Source organism: Arvicola amphibius, chromosome 7 (assembly GCF_903992535.2).
Source record: "Arvicola amphibius chromosome 7, mArvAmp1.2, whole genome shotgun sequence".
NCBI lineage: Eukaryota > Metazoa > Chordata > Mammalia > Rodentia > Cricetidae > Arvicola > Arvicola amphibius.
Genome location: NC_052053.1, coordinates 77,191,432 through 77,215,054, shown reverse-complemented (window position 1 = coordinate 77,215,054; position 23,623 = coordinate 77,191,432). Strand labels below are relative to the sequence as shown.

The window sequence follows — 23,623 nt, the reverse complement described above, 5'->3', positions numbered from 1 at the left end:
CCCACAATGAAATGCTTTCTTTTACAGGTTGCCTTAGTCCTGTTGTTTTGTCATGGCAATAGAAAAGGACTTAAGAATTTTGTAAAGCCCCTGGTTTTGCCTTTTAGTTCTTTTGTCATCTGAGAAAATGACCCTATGCCTGCACCCTGAGTAACATCAGGATAGGCTAGATATTTTTCATGGTTTGACAGATCATAGCAGGAGCTCCTGGACACCCTTGTCTCTCTGTTCTCAAATGTCCCCACAGAACCTTAAATGGCTCCATAAAGACCAACTCATACCAACCTTCCCTGGCAGGCATCGACAGGTACCAACCTTCCCTGGCAGGTATCGACAGGTACCAACCTTGGGCGACAGATGCCCAAAGGATCCAACAGAACTCCAATCTTGCTCAAAAGAGCTTCCAGGTGGCTAAAGCCTGCCATTCGTCCCAGGAGTCCAGCAAAATGGATGCAGCTCAGGAGAACTCTGACAACAGTCTCCTAACTGGTTCAAAAAGAATTCATATGGCTCAAAGGAGCATTCAAACTGAAGGAAGGCAAAGTCCAAGGTGCCCGTAGTGGGAAGAAATTTACTGAGGGTCAAACTTCCTTGAAAGCCTAAAACAAAGCGTTAATCCTTATTTCTCTCCTCTACCTGGTGGAAAAGCTGCTGAAGTTGAGCAAACACCCCCGGATATGAGGTCACTTCCTGTGTGGCACTTTCTAGCCTTCCCTCTCCATCTGGGGAAAACTTGCTGTGAGCAGGTGTCATCCAACGTTAGTCTTTTCTCCTGATTGGAGTCCCAGCATCATTATCGGAGGCCTTAGCTTTAGAGTTGGGACCCTGACAATCTTAACAAGCTAGGCGTGGCAGCTCATTCTCCGTCCGTCAATGAAACAGACAGGTATGAGTGAAAAGCAGAGACTTATTCCCACTGGAAAAGGGAACAGAGACCCAGAGACATTCTCCCTGGCCCCTGTCCATCACCAGGGGCCTGCAGTGAGGATGTGGCTAAGCAGAGAAGCCTAGGCCAACTTAAGGCCCGCCCATCATTGTCTCAGCTCCGCTCCTATAGGGTGATAGAATAACTTCTCAGAATTGTAGGAAATCTCTTTCTGAAAGATGGGTTGCCTCATCCCTCATCCGGCTATCCCCAGGGAAGATGTGGCCTTTTTATTCTCCCGGCAGGAAATTCTGGGGGAACTTCCAGTTTCCTGGGTCCATTGCCTCAAAAGTTTGTGTTTTTCTGACCACAAAAGAGAGAGACTCATGTGTCTCTGGAATATTTTCCTTCCTGTTGGGATGAGGACAGGCCTGACTGAGTGGATTAAAATCTGCTCAAGGAGAAGCTGTTACCTGATAGTGCCTGCTCTGTGCCCACAGGGTAAAGGGCTTAGTGTTTTGTCTGTTTTTGTTTTCTGCCTGTGTGAGCAGGAAGGCTCAGGAGTGGCCCCTTAGCCACCATCCCAAAAGGTCTCTTAATTAGGGTTTCTGCTGCTATGATAAAACACCATGACCCAAAGTATCAGGAACCTCTGAGTGCCAGCCTCAGTGTCCCCTCAGGGTTCAGAAGAAGACTCACAGCAAGCACGGGACTTAGAAGGAACTGAGGGCACAAATGAACTCTCCACTACGTATTTTTCTGCATCAGTTTCTTTATTCCTCTCCTGCTGTTCTCCTCAGTTCTGGAAAGTTTCCAGTTTATACACACACACACACACACACACACACACACACACACACAAAAGCAATTCTCTGAGCTTGAACGTTCCTTTATCTTTGAAGGTCCCAACTGTGATCTATCTGAAAGACTCCTTTCCTGACTTCATGTCCTGCCAAATGGACGACAGTTACAGGGAGGCGACTCCTAATGGATCTCAGGGAAGAGGATGGAGATATGGCTGTGGAAACCAAATTTTCTTGCTATGTGACTAAATTCTCTCATTGGAAGTCTCGTGGGGTGGGGAAAGCCATTCAGTAAGCAAAAGAACAAGGCAGGCTTTTAAATGACCACAGTCCTTGTGGGACAAATAGATCCAGTAATGAAGCATGTCCCCGTATATATTCTATTTATCAGAACTATATAGCTAAATGAAAAGTCATTTACCACCCACAGATACATGTGCTCATAAGATTAACATGCAATCATGAGATTGCATTTACACACCACATGAGATTACACACCACAATGCGGGTATAGGGGAGATAACATGCAATCATGAGATTGCATTTATACATCACATGAGATTACACACCACAATGCGTGTATAGGGGAGACGCAAAGCTGTTTCAGCATCAGCTTTCAGAGTCTGCGGCCCTGCAGGCCTTGTCTGGACAGGATCAATCCTCTATCAGATAACCACACCTCTGGTTGTCACCTACTTCTCATGGCCCGTGACACAAAGCAACTTGGGGAGGAATGGTCTTTACTCAGCTTCTCACTCCACGCCACAGTCTGTCACTGGGGAAGTCAAGGCAGGGATCTGGAGGCAGAAGTGATGCAGAGGGTACTGTTTGCTGGCTTACTCCACATGACTTGCTCAGTTTGCACCCATGGTGGTCATTAACCAAGAAAATAATCTACAGACATGCCCAAAGATCATTTTCTCAATTAAGATCGCCTCTTCCTAGACTTGTCCAAATTGTGTCAAATTGACAAAAAGTAAAACAACCAGGACAAAAGGCCACACCACAGGTCCAGCACTCAGACCACGCCCAGTCCCTTCATGGTGACAGACACCAATCTGCCTCCCCAGATTAGCATTCCTAAAGCTTGTGCCATCACCAACTTTTCTAACTCCTAATTTCCTGCCTGTGATAAAAATGAAGACGCCTGACTGGCTCCCCACTTGGAGACATATTGTTCTGGAAAGACTGTCAACTGGAAAGGGTTGTAAACGCAGGAAGCTAAGGTAGATTGGCCTGCATGCTCAGGAGGAGTTCATTGGACTCTTAGCCCTATTTGCTGAAGTCTGAGCAGGAAGGAGGGTAGCTCACGGCAGACTAAAGATGCAGGAGAAACCACGTACTCCACCCAGGGAAGACCCAAGAGTCAGGAAGGGTCCCCCCTGCTCCTCTACCTACTCTCCCCTTTCCTCCTCCCTCTTCTCCCTCTTTTCCTCCCCTCCTCTTCATCATCTGTCTTCCCCAATTCTCCCGCCCACTTTCCCTCCATATCTTCCTTCTCAATCCTCCTTCTATGATTTGTACTTGGGAGGTGTGGGAGGGCATCATATTGAAACCTATGACATATGGCATAGATACCATTGGAAAGTGTCTAAATCACGTCCCTGCGGTGCACATGGGTCACAGCTGCAGCTCTCCCTCCTGGCTGGAGTCTGTGCACAGTGTGCAGTAGCACCCACCTCAGAAACAGCTGCTCAAGTCTGCATGTCTCAAGACTCTGCACCCATCCTCCAGGTCAGGTCCTGACCTCGCTGTGCCCACCCAAACTGATGACTTCACCGCTTCTCCACAGGTCCTGGTCCCTGGGAGGGGGCGGTCTCTGCCTGGCTCCTCCTCTGACTATTTCCTTCCTCTGGGATTTATTTTCAGGTGGGGCCTCTATGGCTCTTTGTACCTTTGTTTTTTTTACACCTGCTCACTGCTTCACCCCCAGCCTCTGCCCCATTTCCTCTGCGGTGAAGAAGGGCTGTGTTACTCTCAACAAGGGCCTCAGTGGTATGAGCATCGCCATTCATGGAAGACACAATGTCTCCGAGTGTGGGGTACAAGCCTTTAAAAAAGGAAGATTAAGGTTCAGGATCTCAACACGGGAAGTTTGCCGGAGTGGTACCCAAATACTTCACAGAGCAAGAGAAAGCTATGACCCTACAAAGGTAGAGAAGGGATGACACCACTAGGCAGAATCACCGGCAGCTGCCTGAAGATGGCAGCGGACAGAACGGCACTGTTTCTAAAGACTCTGAGGCCACCTCCAAATCCTAACTTGGTCCCAATAATAATTCCTGGACTGTGTCTTGAAAACTGTGGCAGAAAAAGTTTTCACTCAAAGCCACCAAGTTTGTGTCATCAGGAACAGAGCCCAAGGGCTCTGGGGCAGGACCCTCAACATGGCCCCTTCTCCACCACCATCTGCTTGTGTTGGCCCAGCAAGGTGAACAACTGTCCCGTGCCCTCTGCATCCCTGGCTTCAACTCAGTGTACACAGTGAGGGCGTGCATGATACAGTGGCATTTGCCAAGAATATCATGACATAGGGACCTCCATGCTTACGCTTGCCAGTGAGGACACTGAGACTGAAGAAGCGGGTGAGGACATCACACAGTCACATGGGACCCAGAGCCCAGGTTGTCTGACTTTCTGCTTGGGGAGGGGTCATGATTAATGAGATCAGCCCTTTGGCTGCCTGTGAGGAATGGCAGAAAGGTATGGGAGCAAGGATCTAAACAGGGCCAATAAGGGAGAAGGGAGGACTCAGGGGGGACTATCAAATACCCAGTCCAGCATCTGCTTACTGAACCTCCTGTCTTTGCTGTCTCCCATGCCAAATATGTATGTATGTATATGTATGTGTATGTGTATGTGTATGTGTATGTGTATATGTATATGTATAAATGATTGTTGTTTTCCCCCTTTTCTGTGGCTTGGCCTGCTCTCTTCCCTAGTCATTCAATTCCTTTTCCATGCCAGGGATTGAACTCTGCTGTCTCCTAGGTGACCACCCTCAACCCTGTCACAGAAAGCTACCACACACATGTAGGAAAGAATTCCCATCACAGTTAGTCTAATCTAGGACCTCCCCGATTGACAGGCTCAGAATCACCTCAAGATGGTTCCAGATTCTGTCAAGTTGACCCACAAAAAACCTACCGCACCTTAGGAACAAAAGCGATTAGATCACTAAATCCTTGCATTCATTCTGAGAGTCCTGGCTGAGGAATAGGCAAAGTGGTGTTGCTTCATGCACTTCCCCAAGTTCGGTTTATTCTGTGTGCTTTCTTTGAAATAGCACAATGGAATTTAGATCCAGTCTTATCTCTGATCGTACATTAATTCAGTTCCCTCAGTTCTCAGATAACACACGATCAGCGCATTGGTTCTGATAGAGTGCCTCTGACTGCTCAGAGCAGAGGTGCCTGGGTAGCTAGGGATCAAGGCACCTGCCCTCCCTGGCGTCAGCTCTGTGGGACTCAACCTGGCCCTGAACTCTGCACTGCTAACACAAAGCCCCTATGGTCGGCCGTCCTCAGCCTGCCCTTTGTCTGTGTGAGTGTGCATGAGTACAGAGGTCACATTTGAGGGTCGTCCTCTATTCCTCTCTGTCTTCTCTTGTTGACGTGGTCTCTCACTGAATCAGAGCTCACTAATTAAGCCAGGCTGTGGCCGGCAAACCCCAGGGATATCTTCCTAGAGCCGGGGTTATGTCACATCTAGATTTTATGTGGGTTCTGGGACCACAGGTCCTTACTGTCTTCTGCAGGAAGTTCCTCACTGTCTCCCCAGCCCCCCTCATCACCCTTCTCAGACCACTGTCATATTTTACATTCTGGTTAGTAGGTGAAGATGACCTTGCGTGGCATTAACGACTCCTGGCTGCACAGTCATCATGGGCTGGGTTGTGCTATTGCCACAGGGAACCAGTGATTGACTATAGATGAGGCTGAATCCTTGATTACTTGCCCCACACCAGAGAAGCCAAGAGCTGTGCCATCCTGGTGATGCCTCATTTCCCTCCATCCCTGTCTCTGAATATCTCAATGCAGTTTCAATGATGGCTCTTTGAGTGACATTGTGACACCGGCAGCGTCACTCAGAGGACATCAACTGCTTGTGGATCCTGCTGTGGCTGCTCTTGACCCTGGCCGGTGCCAGGTACTGGAGGCAAAGTAAAAAAAAAAAGGTGCCTTTGGGTTTCATTCGTGACTGAATTGATGCTAGAATGCCGGGGCAAAGTAGAGTTTCTAGACCCAGGCTGACTGAGCTAGTGGCATGCACCTCCCTCAAGTGGGACAAGACCACCTATCCACTGCACCGGCACCTAGGCCAACTGGAGCACTGGGCTTCATGGGAGCCCTGAAGAGCAGATACTGATACAAACAAAAACCCAGAGACACAGAGAAGATGAGAAGCACGCCCCAGGTCACATAGTCTTCTGTTTCACACTGCATCATGTTAGAGTGTGTCTCCTGAACCACTGCTTCTGTGTCCTTGCTGGCGAGGGAGCTTGCCTTGGAGAGAGGACCTTTCCCTGAGTCCTGTACCAGGAGCTACCATGTGACCTCCAAGATGGGCTTTGTATGAATAGGAGCAGCTGGCATGGAGTTCTTTATTGTGTTCCTGGTAAAGCTGTCCGGGACTGCAATAACCATGCTCTGCCTGCAGGGTGCGCTGCAGTGCTGGTGGTGGTTGGTTGCCTTTGCTCATTTCCTGGGGCTCTCAAAGGAGAGTTGCTTGCACCCCATACTAGGTTTTATACTGACTAATACCCACGGTCTTAGGGCAGCACTCCTCCAGGGTGACCTGAGCCCCGGCCTTCTGACTTCAGAATGGAACGTGTTTGTGCTGATGATTGGACAAACGTCAGTCATTGGTTTTGCTGATTTTTAATGAAGTTATGGGTTTGGCCTGAGCTCCTACAATAGGCTCTGTGAAAACAGAGCCGACCAAAATGGCATCCTTTACCACAACTACAAATAATCAGGGTAAAACCGAAGGAAAGATTCCAGGGCCCGCCAGTTTCTCCTGAAAACAGGAAATTCCAGTTTACCTGAATCAGCATAGTAAAGCCTCCCCTCCAAATTAGCTAGCATTCCCCCCACACTTCAGCCCCTCCCCTCCAAGTTTTCCAGTAGCCTGATATTAACAGAGCCACATCCCACAGGGGTAAGGTCACTACTGTGTCATCCCCCACTGAATCTGCTTTTTTGTCTCCTCACCTATCCCCAGAGTCAAGGGGGTCCCTGCCTGTGAAGGAGCAAACCTGGAACATCCGGTACCCCTAGCAAATGGGGCAGAGAGGTTAAGGCATTTGGACCAGCGTGCACTTGGCTATTCTGATGCTTGATGGGTAGGGTGGGCAGACAGGGGCAGTCAGACCTGGGACTAGAAGACCCAGATTCTCTCTGGGCTACACAGGACACCACAGTTGCCCTGTTTCACTGTGGATCAGAAAACACCTGAGAGTGCAAATTGGCAGGAGGTAGGAGCTGCACTGTTTCCTCTGAGGTTGGCATTGCAGGCAGAAGTCTTGGCATGGTTCCCAGAGGATGGAGGGACTAAATCAGTGTGCAGCCAGCAGTGGACTGAGGGACAAGGGTTTGGAGGGACTGGTGCCATCCAGGTAACTGGTTTTGCTACTTACTAACTACGTGACTTAGGAGGAGGGAAACAGCCTCCCAGAGCCTCACTTTTCTCATCTGCAGAGTGGGTGAATGAGAGGAGAACCCATCTGCATTCAGGATTGTGGTGTGGCCATAGGACTATACAAGAAAAAGCTGGGTGTCGGCCAGGGTGTCTGATTTGCAGGGACTCAGAAAGGCAAACCACAGAGCAGACACCCCAACCTGTTCTCGTGATTTTAGGAAAGTAGCTCCCGAACCAAACCTCTTGCCAGTTCAAATTCAGGTTATCAGTGATGTGGAACAAGGTTCAGAGAAGTTTGCCAACTTCACTCAGGTCATGCAGCAAGTATTTTCAGAATACATGTCATCAGAACCTCGGGGTTTGGAGCCTTTCTGGTGATTGATAGCGTTTGTGTCATCAGAAACCATTGAGGAGGTTGGAGCTCCCCTCCCCTCAAGGTGAATATGTCATTTGCTCAGTCAACATTCAGGACTCAATAATAGGCTAAACATTGTGAATTTGCAGAGTTGTGACCTTTTATACTTCTGGGAAACTCCATGACTCAACCTGATGTTTTCCTGTCCATTCTTATCCTGAGAGTAACTGATAGGACCCCTAGGTCACTCAGAGTGGGCAGTGCACCCTCAGAATAGGAGCATCCTGGGAAAGTCAGACAACAGGTCCATTCTGCCTCAGCCAATGGACTTCTGGCTGTTGGGGTCATTGGGAGCTATCTGGTCTGGTGACTGGGGTGTTTCCCAAGACCACTTTCTGCCACAGCTCTGGAGATGTGACCATCCCTAGAAGGCCATGAGGTGCACAGAGAAGAAGAGAACTGGGGCATGGGCACCATAGAGAGCCAGGCAGAAGTCACCATGGAGAACCCTGGGGTCCATAAGAGGTATGCTCTGTCCCACGGCCTAGGAGCCCTGTGATGGCCCCTGCAGAGCTGTCCACAGACCCTGGTCCTCTGACTGAGGATGATGATGGGAGTGGAGTAAGTAGAATCAGGCCAGGTAGGCCTATGTATGTGAGATGGAGACAGAGGCTGAGACCCGGAGGTGTCCACCCTGTTCACTGGGAGAGGAGCTGCCTCCAGGAAACGTGTGAGCCCCTGTCCCAAACACCTGAGCAGGGAAGAAACCACAGGAGTGGGTTGGGGTCCTGTCCTAGCTCCTTGGAGGAAGTGTTCTGCTGCATAGTTATTTGCTTTGAATTGAAATATTATCTTCTGGAGGGAGGAGGAAAGAAGGAGGAGGGGAACTCACCCATGACAGGAAGTAGAGAACAAGACTCGGGAAGCCTATAAAAGTTATGAGGGGATTTATAAGCACCTCTCGGGCCTACAAACCTCTTTCTGACCATAGGGAGACAATAAGCAATAGTTGGGGAAAGGAAGCTCTTCTGTGGAGTCGCCTGTAAGTTGTACAGGGAACTCCAGAAATGCTTCTAGCCTAAGCTGTCACTCATGCTGGGGGCGGGCTTTTCAGTGCTGTGCTGCCCTCGGGTCATCTGTGCTCAGTAAATTACCCCAAGAAACTCATTGCTTTACTATGTTAGACTTGGGTGCAGTGATGTCATTAATACACTGTCCGGAGTGATTAGGTGTTTGTTCACACAACCTGAGGAAAAGACTTACAACAGTTGCCACCAACAATCTCCTCTATCCCTTCTCAGGAAATTCCAGGTCAAATGGAGGGGCTGGTCATGGTGAGGTAACACGGTGGAATGACAGGGAGTTGTGGTCCTGCCTTGATGGAACCTAGAGATGCTGAATCTGACAGCCTGGTTCTGAGCTGGCAGCCCTGGGAGGCTGATAGGGTCACCGTGGGGTGCGGTCCCATTGGCAGTGTGGCGAGACTCCAGCCCGGGACATCGGACAGAGGGAGAGAGCTCAGTAGGGAGCATGGCACTTGGTGGACCCCGGGTCTTTGAGCATGAGCTATGTGGTCCCCTCTGTGTTTCCAGAGATGACAGATGTTTCTGAGAGTAAATGGTTTCAGGACCAGAGTCTGTGGTCCCAGCCATGGTCCTCTGCCCACAACCTATTTGTATGGATGGAGAGGACACCACAACACCCTGTGACCTCAAGTCTGCAACAAGCCAGGCAAAAAGAGATACAGAAACCACAGAGTCAAGGATTTGCAGAAGCCCTCAGGCATGGGCCAGGCCAGCATGTGTTTAATGCCATTGGGGAGGGGTCCCACTCCAGAAAGGAGGACATGAGAATGGTGATTACTGTGTGGGATCCACGACTTTTCCCACGAAGAGGGGGCTCTGGGTCACGCTATCATATATTATGACAAGGAAAGGGCTGTTAAAGTTCACCTCAGGGGGCACAGACATGGGGATGGCTTCCAGAACTGTGGCTCCCGTAGCTTCTGTCCCTGTCTCGTCGATGCTCAGCACAGCCTTATGCACAGCCTGTGGAGAGAGAATCAAAGGCTGGTCGGAGGTGGTGTCATGGCCACTCTTGGCTGGAGCAAGATCTTGTGTGGGACTCACCCAGGGAGGACATCACTAGGGAATGTGTCTCCCTCCGCGTCCCCTAGTCCTCCCCAAGTTCCCTTCCGTGATGATGGCCTGAGCCCTCTCCTTGTCTCTTAGTCTTTGCCTGTCTTGGTCCACTCCCCTCCATTCTCCCTTCCTGATCCCATCTCTCATGGCCTTGGGTGCAGCTCATAGCTTCCCAAGGGGAGGAACTTCATGTCCCCAATGCATGTGTTCCCTTCCAGCGAGAATGCTGTGACACGGGTTCTGGAGATGATTTTCAACATCCAGATTCTCCATAGTGTTCTGCCCATTCTGAACTGCCTGCCTGTCATTTCTCTGAACCAGTGCCCTGTTTGGTTGAACTTAAAATTCAAAATTGGCAGCTCACTGGTTAGCTCTAAATGCCTGAACACTCTCTGAGTCACCAGGCCTAAGTCTTTATGTGAATATACACAAACTGAGCCCAAGCACTCAGATTCCCTGGAAACCAAGGGTTGGGGGGGTCACCTCAGGGAAGGCCCATAAATCCACCCACCCTTCCAGCTGATATCTGACCACCACATCCCGTCCAGGTGAATCCTGAGTCTTCAGGAAGAGCTCAGCCCAGACTCTGAGTACCTTCCGTTTTCCCCAGCCGTGAGTCTAAACTCCCCCACACCCTGTGCTGCCCTAAAGACACACTTCCACAACGAGATGACCTCACCTTGTTGAGCTTCAGGGCAACATCCTCTGTGACCCCAGAGAGGTCAGCCTGGTCGCTGAAGACGTGGGTGATGCCCAGGGAACTCAAGGCTGTCTTCAAGTTATAGGTTCCAGAGATGGACAGTTTGGGGAAGTGTAGATTGGCTGACCTGGGGGGTCAGGAAGGAGTTCAAGTTAAAGGAGTTTCTTGGGACCTCTGGGCTCTGCTGAGACCTTCCCTGTTATGGAATTGTTTCTGGCCGATTCTCCCAGGGAACACATCACTACACACAACAGGACGAGAAAGCATCTTGATGTGCTTTTCTTTGTCACGGTCCCCATCTAGCATAAAATATTGAGATTAACCAGATTGGCTCTTGGAAGCCCCTGAAGGTCACGTCCTCTGAGAACTCAGGCGGATTCAGGGTATTCGCATGGAACTATATCTCGCTAGGTATGCCCTGTGGATTTGGTCAATCCCTCCTCTCGAGCCAGGGATACCCCTTGGATCTGAATCTCTGGGGAGCTAGGGCCATTGCAGCAGAGTGACATTTCCCCCACTAGGGACTGAAGGCTCATTCTCAACTTCCATAGGTGAAGAGGCAATCCCAACAGGGTCTGATTGGCCCTTAGGATATGTCACCTATTCTGGACCCAGCAGTGACTGGTCCTCTGTACTTTTATGGGTATTAAGCCAAAGAAGAGGCCAGGCCAAGCAGCAGAGAGGCCACCTCTACCCACTCCTAACCTCAGGCCTGAAGCTCATCCAACAGACAACAGAGCCTATGTTCAGAGGAGCAAACTCTAGGAATGCCTGGTCCTAGAGACCTAGAAGCTGCCCTGAGTAGTGGCAGAAGAACAGAACCTTTTGTAAAGCCGCCCTGAGATCTCTATTGCTGGTCCTTTCCTGTTCAGGGCTGTCCATTCAGGCTCTCCTGCATTCTGTAAACTTCCCACCCCAATCTCTACCTTCATCTTTGCCCAAGATTTGAGACCAGCCTTAGTTCTTAGTTAATGCATAATATATGCTAGTACTGCTGATGCCCCAGCCCTGGGCTCTGGGTTAGAATATCCCATGTCCTCTGGGGATGGAAGTCCCTTCAAAGCAGGGGCAGGGCTATCTCATCAGAGGCCTTGTCCTCCCCAGACTCTACCTGGCACTATCTGAGCTGAAGGGTATTTTAGCCCAAGATTATGCACTTAGCTGTGGCCCTGGCATTGAGTCCGCCCTCTGCAAGCCCTTTGTGACCTTTGGGTCAGGACACTCAGGGGAAAGTCTCTGTCTGGGGAGTCACCTTGTATGCCTGTGCTCCAGGAACTTGCCAATGAGTTCCTTGGTGAGAGTTTGCTCCAGATGCTGCATCTGCCCATCATCAGGCAGGATAAAGATGGCAGTGGCATTGCCCAGGTAATCCATCAGCAGGATCCAGCTGGACAGGGTACTGCAGTGATGCACGTCAAACATGCCCAGGCGGTTCATCATGGGCACCTTCACTGTGGTGGACTTATCCACGTGGAAGTCAGCTTCTTCAGTGTGCTGTGCGTCGAAGGGCTTCTTCCACTTTCCTGCAGGGGGTGGGGCAGGGAGAGGGAAGAGAGCTTAGTAAGGTGGTGACCCAGGCCTTGGCTTTCCATGTGACCAGGGGACATTATCAGCCTTCCAGGTTGCCCAGGGACTTTGGTGAGGGTAATTCAGACCTAGAGGACAACTCGAGCTTTACAGATTACAGAAGCTGACAGCTACCATCCCGTTGTGCCTAGAAAACATTTTAAATAAGTATTATATGGTCATTGAAAGGTGACTTGGGGTTATAAGTGGAAATCTTTACAGCAATTTCGTTTGCCAGCTTCTTATCATGGATGGCACACTTGTTGGGAACTGCGAGTTCAGTTATCACTCAGGACAAATGTCCTTTGGGTTCGGTGCAAAAGGCCATCTTCTGTATAAGACCACCATCATTAAGATCACCGGAGTCAGCAGGGGCCCCAGAGACCCACCAATAAGGACATCAGAATGGGTAAGAGTCTCAGAGACACATCCACAAGGCCATCAGGGTGGGCAAGGCTCTCAGGGGACCATCACCAAAGCTGTCAGATTGGACAAGGCTCTCAGGGATCCACCGTCAAGGCCCTCAGAAGTAGAAGGGCATCAGGAGCCCTGACCCCACCTTCTTATCGGATAGGAAGAGGTGAAGGGGTTGTGGAGGGCTTGACACTTGCCCTTGCGACAGAAAAGCCAATGCTTGAGCTGTGCTGGATGTGACCTGATATTCTGCTCCATAAGACTCTGCCTAAGGGCAAGGCAGCCATGAAGGGCAGCGAGACTCCTGGCTTTGTCTCCCAGACCCTGCTCAGATGGTTTCTCTGGGATACAGGTGCTTACCATAGACCCCTGACCTAACCACGTCCAGGCTGAAGGCCATGCCTAGGGTCAAGGATAGTAGATCAAGAGTTTCCTTCCAAACAATCCCTGCATACACCAGCCACTAATCCTTTTATCACCCCTCAGCAGCCAGCTAGCTCTGTACTTAGTCATGTAGACAGTCATACCCCAAACACGTAAAATGACTTGTCCAACATCAGAACTAAAAGACACTTAGAGGCAAAATTTAATTCCATGTTTCCAGAGTTCATACTCAAAGCATGTTCTATGGAACAGTGTTCTCCATAACACCTGATACACTTGGTTCTGAGGCTGGGGAAGGATTGCCTATTCTACGACTTCTTTGTAGGGGTCTTCAGTGAGCATGAACACAATAAAGTCTCTGATCAGCTCCCTTCAAAGAAGCTGGTGGATTTGATCATTGACAATTCCCAAACTTAGTGATGATTTAGAATATGACAGAGATTATATAATTAGATTATTTGCACCAGCGAGTAAGGAAAGTGTTGAGACGGAGCGATGCAGCCCTGAGTGAGAACTCAGAAACTGGCCCTGGAGAATATGTGTGGAGACACCCAGAGCCAGCTCAAGCTGCTTGTGCCCTCTTACCTTTAAAGAAAATGTAGTTCACCAGGGCGAAAACTGTGTCCTTGTCAAGGTCCTTTACTAAATCGACTATCTTTCCTTGGGTTCCCTTCTCCACAAAACCATTGATCACTTTCTTGGCCTCTTCTGAGTCTGTGAAGTCAACAGGGAAGGGTTCTGAGTGGTAATTGTTCTTGACTTCTTCCAGGAACTTCTCCGCCAGCTTCAGACTGTTATTGAAGAACAGGCCATTGCCTGTGGTCAGCTGAAGCTCATTGTCTGGCTTGTTGAGGGTCTGGAGGAGGTGATGGAAGCCCTTGTGGATCTCAGCCTCGTCTGTTTGTGTGATGTTGAATTCTAGGCCCTCTAGAATCTGGGTGTGAGTGACACCCTTGGACCCTAGGGAGAGCATGGCGAAGGCCGTGGTGATGCTCACGGGAGAGAAGAAGATGTTGGTCGTATTGGACTGATGGGCCAACTCCCGGTACAGACTGAAGGCAAAGTCTGCCAGATTTGGAGCAATCTTACGGCAGGCTGCATGCTCCTGATCCTGTTGCGAGGCTTCTGTCTTCTGGGCATCCTCAGCCAGGAAGCTGGGGACTAGGCAGCACAGGGCTGCCAGCAGCAGGATGCCCCTTGAAAGGGAGGATGTCATTTTTCTGTAATACACAGAAAGAGATGCAAGCTGAGAGGGAGTCAGGGCTCTGGTGACTCCCGTCAACTATGACTTGGCACAATGCAAAAGTAACCAGGGCCTATTAATAGCTGCTTGCATGCCCAGCCTAGATCAAGCACTGTTCCAAATTGCTATCATTGAAGTAAAACTGTTAAAAGAAAATTGAAGACAGTTCTGTTCTTGTTATGTAAGCATGAGAAGAGGATGTCTAGAATCCACAGGATATGTGGGCACAGTAGCCACCTGCAGTCTCAACACAGGGGTAGGGTGTGGGGGGCAGAGACAAGCTGGCTGATTTGCTAACCAGGATCTCTGAGCTCTTGGAGCAGTGAGAGACCCTGCCTCAATAAGCAAAGTGGAGAGTGGTTGAGGAGATCATCTGACATCAATGTGAGTTCACACATGCACATGTTGCCTCATACATGTGAGCACATACACACATGCTCACTCTTCACACACAAGCATGTGTGAAAACAAAGAGCAAAAACAGACCGAATGCTCTCCATCTGTCCAGTGATTTCCTGAACCCTCATATGTATGAACTCCCAGGGTCTTGTGGGAAGACCATTGCTCCCCTTCAGGTCGCTGGTGAAGGGAGATATTAAGACCACATTCAAAGTCAACAAATAATATAGCAGATCTAAGCCACACACAATGAGTGGTCTGGTTCCTGGCCCTTCAGCTCAATTCCCACTTGCAATGATTTTGAGTCACAAACCCCAGTCCCATTTTACAAGGAAGAAACCAAGGCTCGGGGCGAGGAATGGACTTGTCAGTAATTATAAGGGGAGCAGGGGGTAACCCAGACTACAGTCACTTGAAACTGGAAAAACCCATGAATGGTCTCCAGAATCCAGGTGTGGTTGTCACCTCTGGCTCCCAGAGAGACCATGTTGAAGGTGTGGTGATTGTTATAAGAAGAGATGAATGTTGTTAGCCAGGAACCTAGGTACGCGGGAAGTTTAAGGCTGTAAAGAAACAACCTAGGTGGGCCAGAGAGATGGTTCAGCAGGTAAGAGCACTTGGTGCTCTAGCAGAGGACCTAGATTCGATTCCCAGTCAGATTGCAACATCTGTTACCAGTTTCAGGGTCTCTGGTGCCTTCTTCTGGCCTCTCAGACAGTAGTAGCACACACACAATGTACTTACATACATTCAGGTAGAACACTCATACCCATAAGATAAAAATAAGTCTATAGAGAAAAAGGAGGGGGCACACTCAGTGCCCACAAGGAAGTTCAGTATCTAGTGACTTTCCCTGAAAGAGGGACTGTCACCACTCTGCATCTCCAGCCCCATGTTGGGTTGGCCTTCCCTCTGGCAGCCCATCTGCCATCTTGCCACGACTCCTGTCTCGGTTCTGGGAGAGCAGGAAGTTACTGCATCTGCTTTAGTTATGGGAGGGATATGTGTGTGGTGGAGGGGAAGACCCATCCCCGACAACCCTGAGTTCTAACCCAGGCTCTGACACCCACCACCCAGGTAAGCCGGGACAAGTCATTGGATCTCACTGATCCTTATTTTGCCCCAGGTACAAAATGGGGCTGGGAGAATTCTGTGCACTAAGGGTCACCATTGGACCTTCCATGGATGAGCTCTCAAAGGGCAGTCATGGGGATAGGGGGGTGGGAGATGTTGCAAATGCAAATGCTGGAGAAACAGGCAGGGCAGGGGCAATGTTTTGCATGGCCGAAATGAGGCAAGAGGGAGGGGCAAGGCCTGGCTTGCACCAGAGAGGACAGCCTCTGCTTGGAGATGGTCAAAGTCAAGGTTACATCCACAGTCCCAACCTTCTCTATTCCACACAAATCTCTCTACTCTGCTGTGCCACAAGCCTCTAGTCTACAACCCCATGCTCTCTTCACAGACAGCGAAACTGAGACTGTAGCTATGAAGAGTGTTTGTGTTTGTTATGAGATCAATAATGAAAACAACTTTAAACATTTTTTGAGATAATTTCATGTGTCTCAGGATAGCCTTAAACTCACTATGTAACTGAGGATAACCCTGAACACCTGATCCTTCTACCTCTACCACTTGAGCACTGGGATGACAGGTGTGTGCTACCATGACCTCTTTGTGTAGCTCTGGGCTTCATGTGTGCTAGGTGAACATTCTACAACCGCTAGACCCATAGTTAAAACTATAATCTCAATATAATAAAAGGCACCCTCAAGCCTGAGATCTGCAAACCAAGCTAATGTTGAAGACGGAGTTTTTCCTGCCCTCGACCTGTGAAGGGTCTTTCCAAGTATACAACAAAACGAAGCATGGACATCTTTCAGCCCACCATGTTGTAAATGATCTGGAGGGCTGGCCACACGTTGCCTAATACATGCTGATGGTTTCTTAAACCAGTCAGTGTGTTAAGGCTGGGACAGCACTGGATCTAGTTCTGTGTATTTCCATCTCTCTCATGTCTCTATGGCTTCCTGTTTGGATTTTGGTGAATCCTGTGGAAATTTCCCACCTTCATCAAGAGCTTGGGCCTTCACAGGGTGGGGACAAAACACCAAGTGACCTCAGGCCAGAGGCTGTGGCTTCAAGTCCTGGCGTGACCATGACTGTTCACTAGAAATCCAACAGCATTTGGGAAGCACAACCCAGACAGCACAGCCTCAGGAATATGGAGGGGGTTTGGGGAGAGCTAAGGGAAGGAGCTGCCCTGTGCATAGATGCTACATTCTATATGTGTGTACGTGTGTGTGTGCGTGTGCGCACACACAGACATACAGACACACAGACACACACACACACATATATATATATACACACACATACACACACACACAGAGAGAGAGAGGGGGGGGGGGGGCCAGAGGTCCTCTTCAGGTGGCTCCTCAGCTGTCACGCAACTTTTCTTATGAAACAGTATCACATTGGCCTGGAGACTAACAATCCAGCTAGGCTAGCTGGCTAGCAAGCCAGAGATCTGCCTGTGTCCATCTCCCCAGTGCTAGGATTACAAGACCATGCCTCCACACCTGGTTTTGTTACTTGGGTTCTAGGGAGCAAACTTGGGTCCTCATATTTGTGTGGCAAGCATTGTACAGACTGAGCCATTTCCTCATGCCAGACATCGGACTCAAGTTCCAAGGTTCTCTGTCTAGGGAGGGATGAAAGGGGGTGAGAGCTATTTGGGGGGGCTGCTGAGCTTTAAGGAGGCAAGGCTAGCATTGGGGAGGAGAGAGGCCCTGCTAGAGTGAGCACACTCTCTTCCATCTTTCTCATGTCCCGTCACCTCTCTGATTTTCTCTTCTGATGGTGAAGGGTCTGAGGCCTGGAGAGAACCTGCCACCGCCTGACACAGCATGAGTTCTGGATTTATACTTGGAAATGTCCGGACTGGGTCAAATAGTTGAAAAGTCACTTAAGTGGGAGAGGTTTATTCTGGTCACAGTTTGAAGGGATATGGCGCTTCATGGTGGGAAGGCATGCTGGTGGCAGCAGCCTAAAGTGGCTACTGGCTCACATCTCAGAGGGCGAGGTAATGGCAGAGGAAGGGAGCTCAGCTCACTTTGTCTTTCAATTCCATCTGCCCCCCCCCCATGGGATGTACCACCCACATTTGGAGCAGATTACCACCTCAGTTAATCCTCCTTGAGCAGGACTTTGGTGCCTCACTACTGCCCTAGGCAATCAAGTTGACAACTGATATACGTCACAGGCCCTGACTCTGGCCTCACATGTCCAGTCAGGCGCATTTTGCATTTCAGCTATTCTTCCGAAGCTCAGGGTTCTGAGCCCTGCTTTCTCCCTGATCTGTAAGAGGTGACCTATGACCCCCCAGGTCAACTGGAAAGGAGGAAGAAGCTTAAACTCTTGTGGTGTTGGGTCACAGAAGCAAAAAAGCTGGTGACATTCTGACTTCAGAGGCTGGGGGGAGTGGCCTTTGGGAGGCAAGAGAAAGGTGATGCCTCCCGGTTTGCTTCATTCTACATCATTTCCAGCTAGGAGCAGAAAATCAACACTCCAGAGAAATCAACTATGGCAGGCCACAACCTGTGGGAGTCCACAAGCTGTTGGAGCACAGTCTCTCCACTTCTGCCAGTGGCCTTAGGCAAATGATCTCATCTCTTTAAGCCTCAGTTCCTGTTTGCACTGAGGAGAGAAAAGTCCTTTGAAGAAAGGGGTGTGGCAGGAGCCAAGACAGGCTCAGAGTACCCACAGGCACTGGAGTCTCCCAAGCCCCTGCACCTGCACCTGCACAAGGGAACTTGTTCTAAGACCTGGTTAGCAGCCAGAGCCCCCCAAGACCAGAGGAGGACTCCTGCTAGTCAGGTGCCTGTCCATCACGGTGTGCCGTCTGTTAGCAGCCATGCACTGTGCAAACAGGAGTATTAACTATAGTCCTTGTAGATGTGCTCACTAAACGGGTCTTATACCTATCTTATCTCACCTTCCCTTGTGAGGAGGACCTGACTTGGCAAACTCTATTTTAAAGATGGGGCTTCTTCATCTTAAGCCATATAATGAGCAGGGCCTGATCTCAGCTCCAGAAATGTGCTGCCACAGCAGAATTTGAACAGATACCCTGAAGATGGCCAATTAAGGAGCTAGGGAGCACGGTTGGAAAATGAAGCAATGTCCAGATGTTCTTTGTAGACATCCTGTCCTTAAAGATACCTTGCCAGTTATTAATCGCTCATTGTTAGGTTCTCGTGCCCCAAACCTGACCAATGGTTTCAGAAGCTACCTTCCCCCATGCCCTCCTTACCCAATCCCCAAACAACAGGACATGAACTCCCCTGACTACAGTGTTTCTCCTTTAAAAGTTCTACCCTCCCAGGGCCCCCTGCCACACTTTTCATACCCACCATGCTGGGGTGATGGAAAGGTGCTGGTCCAGACCTGAGTTTGAATATTTAAAACCCTCATGTTATTTGCATTGGAAATCCAGCTCCGTGAATTCATTCTGGGACCAGAAACTTGGGCATAACACCCTCAATACTTTGTATTCATTCTACTTTGTGAAGAGAATAACTAAGGTCCGAACAGGCTAAACCACATCCGAAAACCCACAGAACCAGTCGCGAAAAGAGCTAGTGCTTAACTCCACGGGTTAGTTCTAGGACTGAGCCCTTCTCTATGTACAACATTGAGGCCGGAAGACTTGGAATAGATGTCAGAGGTGGCTTGGCTAAATGACAGAATTATTGGTGCTAAAATGGCAAGTCTGAGGCCCGCTGTTATTCTCTATGACCTTACACCAGCTGCTTAGCCTCTCCGAAAACAGTTACCCGAGGATGGCAAGGCGATTGCTTCAGAGTCCACAGCATAGGCGGTTCAAAGTGCCCAGAAGCACCCATTTCTCCCGCTCTGGCTATTTCAGTGGAATCATGGGAATCTGGCCACCTTGACCTTGCTCACCTTGGTCTCCAAAACACCAAAGTCCTCCCACCCTCCAAAGGTCAAGGTTGACTGGAAGAAAGGTGAAGGTCTTCTGCCCCACATAACAGAGCGATTAGCAGCTATCCACAGCTACTATCTACTATCAGATGACTGGAGGCTAGCCCAGAGGAAAAGACGTCTCAGTCAGCCAGAAAAATCTTACACGCCATTTTGAACACTGTGCTGTGTAAGATTAACACAAAGTATTCTCCTTTCTGTTTCCCATTTCCTTGTCAGTTAAATGGGGATAAGCACAACAGCCTCTTGTGGAGCTGAAAGCTGAAATCTCTCTCTCTCTCTCTCTCTCTCTCTCTCTCTCTCTCTCACACACACACACACACACACACACACACACACAGACACACACCTATGATGCAAGGAGACCTCACAGGGCACTATGCCTAGGACAGTCAGGCACCCTGAGGTCTACAGGCTGAGGCCCCAGAATGTAAATCTTGGGTGCAGTTGGAGAGGCCAGCCTGAGAGCTACAGTTCCCACTGTCCCTCTAGTCTTACCTTGCTTATCTGCTGAAGGGGAAGGTCCACACCCCACAACACCCCACAGTATAGGAGTGGGAAGGGCCTGAAAAAGCCACACAGAAAAGGCCGGAGAAGGGCAGGAGGTGCCTGCCTGGAAAAGGCTGTGGCTGCTCCTTGGCCCCTTCACGTCTTAGCCTCCTATCACCTGAAGGTACTAGCTAGGTACTGGGCAGCTTGGTTCAAGAAGAGACCTTAGGGACTGCTGTTCCCATGGCAACAGGAGGCCTAGGTGCCATAGGTGCGATGAACTTTATCTTCCTTGTATCGCCCTGGTCCCAGATCTGTTGCCTGCTTGGGAAGTGTGGGAACCCAGGGGCGCCTCCAAAACCTCCCCAGGGAAACATATACTCACAACGTGCTGTCCCAGAGCTGGGTGGTGACCGAGGCTGAGGAGACAGAACCCGTGTTCTAGTCTGTATTTAAACAGTGGGTGCCGAGGGGCCATGGGGGAGTCTGCTAGTGAATATTAACCAAGGTCAGCACAGTTATCAGAGGAGCAAACAGAGAGGGACTAAGTCCATCAACTGGGCCCTCAGCTACCACCCACACTGTCCGGGAACAGAGCTCAGCCCTTTGTTCCCAAATCAAAGGTGTGAGGACATCCCTCATGAGCACAGCATCCAGCAGCATCCTAGGTATATCTGGTGCCTGAGTCTCACAACCTCTGGGAAGGCACGCCATGGCAAGCCTTGCACTCTTCTGGACAATGTTGGGGTTGCCTTCGTACAAACAAAATCAGCATTCACTGAACCACCTGCCCTCAAATGCCTGGGACTGAAGATTCACTGCCTCCCCGGGGGCTCAGTAGGTTGGGCACACACTTGGCAGATGGAGAAACAGGCCCAGAACAGGGATACTGCTCTAAGTATGAATATTAAATTCTTATTTTCTTTACAGGAGAATGGAATGTGACCGGCTGGACACATCCATGACAGGCTGGAGCACAGTGCCCAGCAGACAGGCTAGGGGACAGAGATTAGGTCTGTAAGGAAGAGCGCTGCCCCAGACGAGTTGCTTTACCTTTCTGCACCTGAGACATTTCTCCCTGTAGGATAGCAGATTGGATGCCAGCCAGTTGGAAGCCAGCGTGGTTGCTAGGGGTACATGAAGCACCTTGGGTAAAGAGTGCACACAGCAAACTCTTTATCTAAGAAGTCCTTTCCAGCCTTCCCAACCCCCAATGTGCTCCTCCCGTGAGCTGTGCCTGCTCCCACACTGAAGTTAGTGTGCGGACTTTCTTTCTAGATGGGGGCTATCCTTGGGGATGGGTAACCTATGCAGGAATAGTCTCTCTGCTCTGTGGTGGGGAGGAGGTAGCTCTGGAAGGTTATGTCTGTGGTGTGAAGGCGTTCAGGGTGGAGGCTATTGGGCTTTCCACTCTGACACTTTTCAAAGCCTCCTTCACATCCCACTGACCCTGTGAATGGTGTGGGTGGTGAGTTCACACACACCCCTACCCCTCTGCCTCATCCCCACCCCAGTGGTCCAGCTTTCCTGGTTCTTGGCAGGGCACAGCAGGTGTTAGGTAGATACACGATGCTCATGCGTCCATCCTCTGCCACTCTCTAGTTCCCTTGGGCTCCACTTTAGGGTGCCAACCGGATGTTCCACAGGACCCTGCCGTATGTGGTGAGCTCAGACCTCAAGCTATCAGACAAGTCTTTTCACCCCTGTGCCTCAGTTTCCCCAACTCTAAGATAGGGACTATGACTGCACATAGCTCCTACAAGAACTGTATGCAGTGGTTCAAGGGAAGCTCAGAGCCTAGGGCTCAAAGCATCCAACTGCTCTTTCAGCTGATGCCCCTGCCAGTGGGTCTCTTTGATGTCCCTGGACGGGGGTGAAGGTATAGGGTGGGGTGGATTGCATATTATCTCATTCAGTAACCCCTGTAGATCTGGGGAGTGGGTGGGAGTGAGCCTCCCTTGCAGGAAACAGCTCAGCTTCTCCACCCCCATCCTCTTTCCCTCCCTTCCCCCCCAAACACCTGCCTTCCCGTCCTTGTATGTGGGAGTATTTATTCTACATTCACCCAGTATCTGGAGAACCAGACTGTGGTTGAGGTGCAACTCCTTCTGCACTTCCCCTCTCTGGGCCTCAGTTTTCCCATCTGTACCATGCCCCTCCCATCTCTTGCACTAGGTTGATGGCAGCCTGCGCAAATATCCTATCGCTCTTGCTCTCCCCAAACTCAACCCCCTGGGGCAGGCAGCAGCCTGCGGAAAGGTGGGAGGTCCCAGAGCTCTACCTGAGAATCCTGGCCAGGCTCCTGGCAGCCAAGCCTCCAATCCCTCTGGTGGCTGCTGTTTCCACTCCTCCTCAGAGTCAAATCCTTGGCTCCCAAGGCTGTGTCGGGAAGCTGGCGTGCTAAGCCTGTCTGGTGTCTGCCTGCCAGGCAGGAGTGCAGTTCTGGACAGTAGCGCTAGGTCCGGGAGGGGCGGGAGCTGGAGCAGGAAGGGGCCTCGCCCTGTGCCAGGAGCACATCAGACCAGTCCTTCCTGGCCCAAGCAGTACTGGGAGCCACCTATTGTACTGGCTGTGGCCACACCAGATGACCCAGTGTGGGCTCATCTACACTGGCTTGTAAATGAACTGGTCACCTCTGGAAGAGGAAGAGTGGCCCTGGCTTAAAAGATGTCAAAAGGGCTCAGCCCCAGTATCTTGCCAGGTTTTCTGGGATTGTAGCAGCGAAAGGGTCATGCCAGTCTTCCATGCCAAGATGAGCCCCTGAGGCTGGGGCAGGGGTGTATGTTTGTGTGTGCATGCATGCATGTTTTCATAATCTAAGTATGTCAGGGGGGACAGTGGGCCGGCCGGGCCATCTGAAGTGTAAATGAAGACTATAAAAACTAGAGCCTCTGAGGCAAGGGGGGCTTCAGGGGGAGACCCTATCCCTTGGTCAGGAACCCTATGCCCAGTGCCCCTTCTCCTCTGGACCAGTATGTTAGCGTGGGCAGAATCCCTGGGGGGACCCCACAGCCACTCTCCAGGCCACAGTGGGGGGAAGTCTTGTCCATTGGTTACTTCTAGAACTAACTGTCTATGACGACATCTAGGCTGTTCAGGAGGTAAAGGGCTTCTGAGAAGATTCAAGGGAAAACCTGCACAGGGTTCAGGCTGGATGCGGGGGCCTTGAGTGTGTGCTGCCAGTGGCTGAGCACTGAACTTGGAGTCTGCAGCAAAGAGGGGAGTGGGACTCCGCTGGGGGAAGGCGGGGCAGATCTCCTCATGGATATAAAGGAGAGTGATGCCAGACTTAGGAATAGCATTCTGGAATGAGTGTGACTTGCCCCAGACAAACACTCCATGAGGACATACCCAGACATACACAGAAACGCACACTCACAAACAGACATACATATGCACACACTGACAGACACACACAGAGGCAGGCACACACAGACAGACACACTGACACTCTCTCCCCCCACACACATGCACACAGACACATACACATGAGTACACACAGGCACAAGTACACACACACACACAAATACACACACAGATGCACACACAGACCCACACATGCACACAGACACATGAGCACATATATAGTCACATGCACAAGCATGAGTGCACATATATAC

General features: G+C 50.3%; 1 protein-coding gene across 2 annotated transcripts; it reads right to left on the bottom strand.

The window, feature by feature from the left end:
- Positions 1–9,428: 9,428 nt before the first annotated feature.
- LOC119818578 (alpha-1-antitrypsin-like) lies at positions 9,429–22,453 on the bottom strand. 2 transcript variants are annotated; one of them, XM_038336108.1, is made up of 5 exons: positions 22,285–22,453; positions 13,454–14,088; positions 11,757–12,027; positions 10,484–10,631; positions 9,429–9,711 (listed from the first exon to the last, which is right to left on the bottom strand). In XM_038336108.1, exons 2-5 carry the CDS (start codon positions 14,082–14,084, stop codon positions 9,523–9,525), a joined length of 1,239 nt encoding a protein of 412 aa, XP_038192036.1. In that variant the 5' UTR covers positions 14,085–14,088; positions 22,285–22,453; the 3' UTR covers positions 9,429–9,522. The 2 variants fall into 2 exon arrangements, with proteins under 2 accessions (XP_038192036.1, XP_038192035.1); XM_038336107.1 differs by lacking the exon at positions 22,285–22,453 and adding an exon at positions 20,389–20,498.
- Positions 22,454–23,623: the final 1,170 nt, after the last annotated feature.

Bases quoted from the DNA above. Each gene is read 5' to 3' on its own strand.
- LOC119818578 (XM_038336108.1), bottom strand. From the start codon at position 14,084: ATGACATCCTCCCTTTCAAGGGGCATCCTGCTGCTGGCAGCCCTGTGC. The intron at 10,632-11,756 runs GTGACTCCCCAG...CTGACCCCCCAG, and splicing joins CTGGAGCACAGGCATACAAG to GTCAGCCAATCTACACTTCC. The intron at 9,712-10,483 runs GTGAGGTCATCT...CTCTCTCCACAG, and splicing joins TTGCCCTGAAGCTCAACAAG to GCTGTGCATAAGGCTGTGCT.